The sequence below is a fragment of the Blennius ocellaris genome (genome assembly GCF_963422515.1).
Source record: "Blennius ocellaris genome assembly, chromosome: 3".
Classification (NCBI taxonomy): Eukaryota; Metazoa; Chordata; class Actinopteri; order Blenniiformes; family Blenniidae; genus Blennius; species Blennius ocellaris.
In genome coordinates this window covers 3,638,935-3,648,934 of record NC_137652.1, presented here as the reverse complement: position 1 = coordinate 3,648,934, position 10,000 = coordinate 3,638,935, and the positions used below count along the sequence as shown (strand labels likewise).

At 48.7% G+C, this 10,000-nt stretch overlaps 1 protein-coding gene across 1 annotated transcript in view; it reads right to left on the bottom strand.

Moving 5' to 3' along the window:
* Positions 1-8,207, bottom strand: part of maml3 (mastermind-like transcriptional coactivator 3) — a gene marked incomplete at its 3' end in the record, with an annotated part of 107,438 nt that extends 99,231 nt beyond the window's left edge. Inside the window, exon 1 of the mRNA XM_080520741.1 lies at positions 7,748-8,207. Coding sequence (XP_080376867.1) covers positions 7,748-8,170 — 423 coding nt within the window. The 5' untranslated portion in view covers positions 8,171-8,207. The remainder of the gene's footprint in view (positions 1-7,747) is intronic.
* Between the last annotated feature and the right edge of the window lie 1,793 nt (positions 8,208-10,000).

The following is a 10,000-nucleotide window of genomic DNA, read 5'->3' as shown; positions in this document are numbered from 1 at the left end:
GGCGGTTTTACTGCAGGGAAAACTGGACAAAAACTCTCTTTTTTTGTTACTGAAACAGTTGAGAGGAGGAGAGAAATAAACAGTTGAGAAGTTGAAAACGCTGCCGTGAGGGGGCGTGGCCTGCTGTGAGGGGGCGTGGCCCATGAGTTGGACAGCTTCTTATTGGAGTACGAACGGTCCTGCAGAGAAAGCCTCTTTTTTTGTTAGTTTTTTTTTCCCAGCAGCTCGCTGACGTCACTGCGGAATTTCCCTCTTTGTTCCTATGGGGTCATAACGGGAGCCTGCAGGGGCCTCTAGGGGGCAGCAGTGAGTCGCTTTACCTTCAGTATTACACATTACCCTGATCATGTTCATTAGAGCTGCACAAAGACGACAAGACCTCCGTTCCAAGTGAAAATGCAAAACTTTCGCTGCGTTTCGGGCGTCTATTTAACACCACAACAGTGCTTGGAGACGGTGGAAACACAACTTTTTGAAAACACTCCCGACTCCCGTGGCCGGAGATAAATAGCTGTTCTGCACATGCTCAGTAGATGGACGACGACAACAACAACAACAACAACAACGGCGACATTTCCGCCATCGAAGCAGCGTCCCGGAAACTTTTGAGAGTCGTTTTCAAAAAGTTGCGTCGTCGCGTGAACAGAAGCCCCAAAACCCGCGTGTGAACGTTTCGCGTTTTCATTTGCATCTGGTGGCGAGTCCACGGTCGTCCTTGTAGCTGCGAAACTTTTTTTTTTTTTTTTTTTTTTTTTTTTAAAGCTGCACGAAAAGGTGGGAACTTTTCCTCGATGCACACGTGCACCGCCGCCGCAGCAAATAGTTCCTCTGCTCATGTAACAAACACAGCGCAGTGGAGCGACTCCCAGGTTTTATCGCTCCGGTCATTTCGCCGTGACGACAAAACAAAAACTCCTAGATTTTTTTTTTTACTCGAATGTTTCGCAGAGAGAAAGTCTCATTTGGGTTTTTTTTGCAGCGGCGGCCGACGGCCAGCAGGCGGTTCCGATCAAGGATGAATGCAACTCCAACGGCGCGGATCCGGAAGGTGTCGCCTCTTTCATCCACCCGTCAGGCCGTCCGGGGAAAACGAGGAGAAACGTCCTCGACTGTCGAGCGACAAAAGTCTCCAGAAAAAAGCCTTTTAGAACCGCCGAGACGAGAGCGAAGCCGGTAAATACGACGTAAAGGTGTTAAAGCTTCCCAGCGAGGAGGCGGGATTATGCAAATTATCCCGTTTTGAGTTGTTGGGTTTTTGTTTTTGTTTTTTTCTTTCAGATTTTCTTATTTATCATTTTTAGGTCATGACATGTTCCAGAGTTGTGTCGAGATCTGAAGAAACATGAAACTGCTCCCTCACTTATCCAAGGCTTTTGGCCATTTGTGTGTGTGTGTGTGTGTGTGTGTGTGTGTGTGTGTGTGTGTGTGTGTGTGTGTGTGTGTGTGTGTGTGTGTGTGTGTGTGTGTGTGTGTGTGTGTGTGTGTGTGTGTGTGTGTTCCTGCAGAACATATGAACAAGTGTGGGAGGAAGGGAATGTGGCTGCAGCCGCCTCAAATCAAAAACATCCAGTGTGCGCGCGTGTGTGTGTGTGTGTGTGTGTGTGTGTGTGGTGTGTGTGTGTGTGTGTGTGTGTGTGTGTGTGTGGACTCGGGTGAGAAGAAGCGAAAACCAATAAAAAGCAAAGACAGATTTTTAAATGTTGCGCACGAGAGACGTAAAGGGCAGAGCTCGTCGGGGAACAGAGGGAGTCGCTCAAACTGGCGTGAAATGAGTCAAAAACAGTGTGTGTGTGTGTGTGTGTGTGTGTGTGTGACATCATGGGTGTGTGTCCACGTCACACACACACGCACACACACACACGGCGGGAGTCCGCGAGCGTCAATCCCGCGCCGGGTTTAAATATAGCAGCCGGGCGAGAGTCCCAGCTGACTTTAACAATGCTATAGCTAACCGACGACCGTCAACACTACATTAGCGGCACGCTAGCGCTGAAGCCAGAGACGTGTTGAACAGAGGGGGGGGGGGGGGGGGGGGGGGGGGGGGAGGAGGGGCGGGGGGGGATTCATGAAAACTCAGCCGCCCACTCTCCGGCCTCTGCTGCCAGGAGTCGAGCAGGACAACAGTGTGTAAGTGTGTGTGTGTGTGTGTGTGTGTGAGAGACATTCCTTCTGGAGGTGGATGCCAGAGAGCGAGCCGAAGACAGACTGTCCCGAAGCCGCGGTGTTTTGGGGTGGAACTAGCGAGCGCCTCGGCCGCGCAGCTGTAAACTTGTTAGCGACTCAGTAACCGGATCCGACTGGATGTTTGGTGACGGAAAGAGGAGGAGGAGGAGGAGGAGGAGAGGAAGAAGAAAAAAAAAAAAGAAAGAAGAAAACCACGGTTCTGCTTTGTGGACGACGGCGACGCCGCCGCCGCGGCCCGCCGGGCCGGGAGACGCGTGCCGCGAGCAGAGGAAGGTCGCGAGGTCGGATCCTGCCGAACCGCCCAGCCGCTTCCGTCTCCGGGATCTCGCCAAAATAAAAAAAAATTTAAAAAGGCGCCGTCAAAAAACCCGCCGCTATACGACACATTGTGTTCGTCTCCAGCAGAGAACTGCTTTTGCTGATGTTACAGGAGGAAGATGCTCTGTAATCTGGTGTCAGGGGAGGAAGATGCTCTCCTGATGTTAGAGGAGGAAGATGCTCTATAATCTGATGTTAGAGGAGGAAGATGCTCTATAATCTGATGTCAGAGGAGGAAGATGCTCTATAATCTGATGTCAGAGGAGGAAGATGCTCTGCAATCTGATGTCAGAGGAGGAAGATGCTCTGTAATCTGGTGTCAGAGGAGGAAGATGCTCTGTAATCTGGTGTCAGAGGAGGAAGATGCTCTGTAATCTGGTGTCAGAGGAGGAAGATGCTCTATTATCTGGATGTTAGAGCAGGAAGATGCTCTATAATCTGATGTTAGAGGAGGAAGATGCTCTATAATCTGATGTTACAGGAGGAAGATGCTCTAGAATCTGATGTTAGAGGAAGATGCTCTAGTATCTGATGTTAGAGGAAGATGCTCTAGTATCTGATGTTAGAGGAAGATGCTCTATAATCTGATGTTAGAGGAGGAAGGTGCTCTATAATCTGATGTCAGAGGAGGAAGATGCTCTATAATCTGATGTCAGAGGAGGGAGATGCTCTATAATCTGATGTCAGAGGAAGAAGATGCTCTATAATCTGATGTCAGAGGAGGAAGATGCTCTATAATCTGATGTTAGAGGAGGAAGATGCTCTATAATCTGATGTCAGAGGAGGAAGATGCTCTAGAATCTGATGTTAGAGGAAGAAGATGCTCTATAATCTGATGTCAGAGGAAGAAGATGCTCTATAATCTGATGTCAGAGGGGGGAGATGCTCTATAATCTGATGTCAGAGGGGGGAGATGCTCTATAATCTGATGTCAGAGGAGGAAGATGCTCTATAATGTGATGTTACAGGAGGAAGACGCTCTATAATCTGATGTTAGAGGGAGATGCTCTATAACTGGTCCAGATTAACCGGTACCTCCAGATTACGAGGCCGTACACTCTTTCACTGCACGTCCTCGTCGCCACACGACCAGAATCCCTCGGTTCAGCCAGCGAGGTTTACAGTTTTCTCCACGGACAGTTGGACGATTTATAACCCAGAGTACTCGAGTACCTGCTGACTGCACACATCAGACCGCGAACGCTGGATTATCTGCGGCACCCCGGGGACCGCGGCTAACAGCCAGCCCCGCTATAAATTAGCCCGACAATTATTTTATGAGTAGTAGCTTAGTCACACATGGCGCGACGTCTTTATGGGCCTTTAGGTAAAAGATCAAAGCGATAGAAGCTCCGGAGGAGTTCGTCTACCGTCAAATATGATCCCAAACAAGCAGCTGAAGCAGAGAAAGTCGATTAGCAAGAAGCAATTCAGCGGGGGAAAAAAAAACAACAAAACATACATGGAATCACTCAGCAGAGCTACAGGAAGTGACAGTTCCCCTCACAGCAGGATGGCAAGAACTTTTAAAAACTACCAGAAGGAGGGAAAAGTGGAGGTTTACGTTCACACACAAGTCGCGACAGAAGCTCCCAGGACTTCCCCTAGAACTCCGGCTAATCCCAGATTAACTTAAAGGAGCAGAACATTTGAAAATAAACGCAGATTTCATCTTTATAGGAGTCATAAAGTTCAAAGTCAAAGTCTTTTTTTTTTTCTTTTTTAGGTTCAGTAGAATAAAACCAGAGTTTGACCTTCAGCCAATCAGATCCGTTCACAACATCCCGGAAATATCTTCTTCTTTTTTTTTTTTTTTTTAATAAAAAGCGACTCCCAATTTCTTTTGTTTTATTGCAAAATTGGATTCACACAACAAGTGAAAAACAAAAAAGGGTTAAAAAAAAAAAAAAGAAGAGGATTTGCATGTTTTCGGGTTGGGTTTGACCGGTTTTTAACGAGACATTTTCAAAACATAAAACGTGAGAGATGTGGGAAACGGTGTAGTTTCTACGTTTGGCCACTAGTAGGTGCTGTTTGTCTGTTTATGTGTTGAAACCAAACGCACAGGGAGAACAATCCCCTCTAAACATTAACACAGACATTCCACCACGTTGGATTATTTTTACGGTGACCGTCAAAATAAAAGCACCAAGTCCCAGGAGAACATGGAGTCGCGACACTCTGGAGGAATCGTTGTTGTGATCGTCTCTACTGAGCATGTGCAGAAGTACTAGTTACTACGACCGGGAGCAGAGTTTCGTAAAACTTTTCAAAAAGTGGATTCTTCACTGGTTCTGCTGTCGCGTGAAACAAAAAAAAAAAAGGTTTTGTTTTTCACTTGTTGTGTGAATCCAATTTTGCAATAAAACAAAAGAAATTGGGAGTCGCTTTTTATATATATATATAAAAAAAAAAGAAGATATTTCCGGGATGTTGTGAACGGATCTGATTGGCTGAAGGTCAAACTCTGGTTTTATTCTCCTGAAACTAAAAAAAAAAAAAAGACTTTGAACTTTATTACTCAACTCTTTGAACTCATTTCTGCCTTGATTGTGTTTTTCAGTTTGATTTGACATGAATCCGCCAACAGACTCTTATCGACACGTACTTCGTGTAACTCGCCTCAAAAACTGCGACTTTGGGTTCGTTAAAAAAGTTAAAATGACAAAAAAAAAAACACACAAAGAAGAAAAGTTGAACGTTTGTTAAAATCTTGATTCGGGGGCTGAATGTTTAGAAGAGCCGAAGAAACTTTTACACCCAAAACACGACAGTCGTCAGCTTTACCAGAGGAAGTGTGTGTTTTTAAATCTGTTTTCTTTCAAACCATCCAAACTGAAGCCGCAGCAGATAAACGAAGAGCCGAAGTTCTCAACACGTAAAGAAGCTTTTCAATCCAGGCTCTTCTTCTTCTTCTTCTTCTAACCTGCGAAGCTCAACGGTGGGAAAACGCCAGAAACTTCTCTTCCCTCTCGTCCTCCTCTCTCGCTAATAGCCGGCTTATAAACACAAACTTTCCATAATTACAGGCTCGTCTCTCTCTCTCTCTCTCTCTGACGTGGGTGTGTCTGAGAAACACAATCCCTGTTTACACGACAACGCTTCACGTGACGACACCTAATCTGTTCAAATGAAAAAAATAATAAAAAACCAAGATTGTGTTTCCTCCACTGCAGCAGCGACAGAGACGGTGTAGTTAGTCCTCCGGGCCACAGGGGGGGCGCCGTTTGCTCGGGTTTGTAATGAAACCACACAAAAATAAAAATAAAAAACACGTAGAGAACCCGACATCCTAGTAGACTGATGACTCATCGGATGGAACTGGAAAAGTACCGATGTGGACGACAAGACTAGCATCCTGACCGCGACTAACTAACGCCACCGCCGGGCGGCCATGTTTGTTTACAAGTGGAAGGTGGAAAAGGGGGGGGGGGAAGAAACCCTCGACCGTGGAAGCCAGATTAAAAACTTCACGGATGCAGGTGACGTGTATAACAAATCAAAGGTGAAGAAAGTTTTGCGGATCGTCGTCGTGGAAACGGGAGGAGGGAAACGCCACGACGACGTCGTGTGACGGAGATCCTGAAGCGGAAAAAACACATCTTTTTTTTATGGACGCTCCTCTCCTCTCCTCTCCTCTCCTCCTCTCTAATCTGGGTGACTGAGCCGTGAACTCTCCACATCCCAGCTGAACCACCAGCGTCCTGGAGGAGAACCTCCATCATCATCATCATCATCATCATCATCATCAGAGCTCCTGGTTCCTCCAATGCCATCGAGCTGCAGGAGAGAAGCAACCCTGAGCTGGCAGGAGGCGAGGAAGACGAGGAGGGCCAACCGGCGTGTTTGAGGAGGGGAAGGTGGGGGTGGAGGTGGATGGGGGGGTTAAGGGGGGGGGGGGGGGGGGGGGGGGTTCTGTGTCTTTAAGCCGTAATCGCTCCATTCTCAGAGCATTTGTTGTCGACCATCTAATGGGGCGGTTCGGTTTAATGTCCACAAGGGCCGCCGGGAGCTCCTCCACTATTAACACACACACACACACACACGCTACACACACATACTACACACACACACACGCTACACACACATACTACACACACACACAAATAAAGAAATCTCTGCAGCCGGAGCTGCTCCTGTGGCTGTTAAATAACGGCCGGGATTAAAAAGACGGCTCTCTATTCTGCGTTTCAAATAAAAATAAATAAATAAATACATTTAAAAAATAAAAAAAAAGGGGGGGGGGGGGGCGGGGGGACTGAGCAACAGAGAGGAGAGACAATGTTGACATTCCCCACATGGATCCTTTGGTGTTTTCTAAAATAAAAAAAAAAGGAAAGGAAAGGAGGAGTGCTGGTGCAAAACAAGGAGGAGGAGGAGGGTGGAGGAAGGTGGAGGAAGGTGGGAGGGGGGGGGCACTTTGACAATGTCTCGGTTCCCATCACGCATGTAGGACACCTCCACACAGCTGACCTGCTCCTCTACAGTCCCTTCATGTGACCACTGCCCCCTACCAGCAGCTTTCACCTGAATACACCGACAGTACAGTACAGTAGAGTACAGTAGAGGACAGTAGAGTACAGTAGAGTACAGTAGAGTACAGTACAGTAGAGTACAGTAGAGTACATGCACCATCGTCCCTCTCAGGTGTGTGACTCCACACGGTGGTAATAAAGGATCAGACGTTTGTCTGTTGATTTTCCTCCGTCTGTCACTAAAGGTTCTACGACCGCCGCCGCTTTTTTTTTTCCCGTGTCGCAACGCCGCCAGGACGTCTTGCAGAACAACCTCAAGTCGAAACAACACAAGCGAGCAGCAAAAAGGAGAAGTTCTCGAGTTATGCAAAAAAAAAAAAAGTGAAAAAAATCAAGTATAGCCATGAAAAAAAGTTGAGAAATTAAAAGTTTCCAATCTGCAGAGCTTCACACCAAACTTTGAGCAGCAGCTGCAGACTTGGAGCCCCTCGAGGGGGGTGGAGGAGGAGGGAGGGTGGAGGAGGAGAGAGGGTGGAGGAGGGGGGGTGCATGTGGATGTCAACAAAAGCACAAGTTTGCAATGTGTTTTAAAAGTGTGTGTTTTCAACAAGTTGTGCACGCGGCGTGTTTTTCTTTTTGGTTTTTTGGAGGTGGAGGTAATGGAGATGGAGGTGTAGGTGATGGAGGTGGAGGTGATGGAGGTGTAGGTGATGGAGGTGTAGGTGTAGGTGATGGAGGTGTAGGTGAAGGTGCTGCTGTGCCGGGCTTACCGCGATCAGCGTGTTGGTCCTCTGCTCCGTGGAGGACGCGGAGTCCGGCTCCGGCTGCTTGCTCTGCGGCTGCTTGCTGCCTCCTCCTCCGCCGCCACCTCCTCCACCACCACCTCCTCCTCCACCCCCGGCGGTCTTCTTGGCTCTCTGCTCCAGGCTCCGCTGGTACAGGCTCACCGTCTCGCGCCGCTCCAGCTCCAGCTGCTCGGCGTGCGCCTGCTGGTAGCGGCTCTCGCAGGTGACGTGGTGCCGCCGGCAGCCCTCGATCCGCTGCCGCAGCCGCTCCACCACCGTGCTGTGCTTAGGGATGCCCGGCGGCCCGGCGGCCCCCACCACGCTGCCGCCGCCGCCGCCCGGGTTCAGGCTGTTGTTGATGCAGATGCTGCCGTTGGGTCCGGCAGCGGGGGAGGCGAAGTCCCCCATCGCGGCGCCGAGGGGCGGCTATGTTGGAGGAACTTTTTTTTTTTTTTTTTTTTTTTTTTTTTTTACCCCCCCCACCCCCCCCTTCCAAGTCGCCGGCCGCCTCCTCCACCAGTCCTCCGGCCGCCTCCAACCCTCCCGAGGACCGGGGTCCTCCGCGCTGTCGCTCCCCCCGGTGGGGGGGGAGACGGGGACGGGTAAGGGAGGTGGAGGTTGTCGGGGGGGAAGGAAGGTCCCAGAGCGGCGGGCAGCGAGGCGGAGGGTTCGGCCGCCGAAGCGCTTGCGAAACGGCCGGGAGGTTTAAAGGGCTGCGAGCCGGGCGGTCAGACCCAGACTGACCCGCTTCTCCTGCCCGCTTCTCAGGGGGAAGACCCCGACATGCAGCCGCCGCCGCTGCCGCTGCCGCTGCTGCTGCCGCCGCGCCGCTTCACGACCAGTCCTCCGGAGGAACCGCACAGCGGGGCGGGTGTCTTGCAGCCACCCGGCGGTCATACACCCTCGCCCCGTCCCGCACTGGAGCAGCGGCCGCGCTCCGCGCTCCGGATCACCGCCTCGTCCGCCGAGAAAAAGTTTTGCAGCCGAAAGCGAGCGGGCGCCGGAGTTTCCCTCTGAACTTGCATCTCATATGGTTTTGGTTTGAAAGATGTTTCGTCGGAGTTTCTTGCTTTCGCGGGAGTGAAGACGCTTTCCTCCCTCCGTCTCTGCTCGGTCCGTCCGCGGGAGCGAGGCGGGGAGGCAGATGGGGGGGCCGAGCGGGGCCGGCCCAACGACGGGCGCACAAAACGCGGATGTGGAAGCAGCGGCGGAAGTCCGTAAGTCAGCGGCTGCCGCCTGCCACCATCACAATAATCAGGTCCGCTTCTCCACCATGCCAGCGGAGTGATATCAGGACAGGAGCTGAGTGAAAACCAGCTCCGGGCTGCGAGCGGCACGCTGGCGGGAGGCCGCAAAACGCGGACTGGAGTCCCCGGGATGGCCGGAGAGGACCGGGTCAGGAACCAGAGAGGGGGAGAAGCGGGAGAGAAGCCCTCCGAATGTGGAGCCACAGCAAGACGTGGAAAATACTGGAAAGATTAATGAAACATTAATGAAATATACAGGGGGAATTAAATACAGGATGATACAAGGAAATGCAGAGGAAAATGTCCCCCGTCAAAAAAAAAAAATACAGTGGAAATACAAAGAAATACAGAGGAAAATACAAAAAAAGAAAAGAAAATACTAGAAAAATACCACAGAAATAAAGGAAATATACAGGGAAATTCATATACAGAGGAAATATTGGAAAAATATAGGAAAACACTGCAGAAATAAATGAAATATATGGGAAAAATAAAGTGAAAATACAGAAAAATACAAAGAAATACAAAAGAAAATACAAAAAAAGAAAAGAAAATACTAGAAAAATACCACAGAAATAAAGGAAATATACAGGGAAATTCATATACAGAGGAAATATTGGAAAAATATAGGAAAACACTGCAGAAATAAATGAAATATATGGGAAAAATAAAGTGAAAATACAGAAAAATACAAAGAAATACAGAAGAAAATACAAAAAAAAAGGAACATACTAGAAAATACTACAGAAATACCACAGATATAAAGGAAAAATACAGGGAAATTATAATACAGAGGAAATATTGGAAACATACAGGAAAACACTGCAAAAATAAATGAAATATATAGGAAAAATAAAGTGAAAATACAAAGAAATACAGAAGAAAATACCCAAAAAAAGGAAAATACTAGAAAATACAAGAGAAAGACCACAGAAATAAAGGAAAAATACAGGAAAACACTGCAGAAATAAATGAAATATACAGGAAGAAA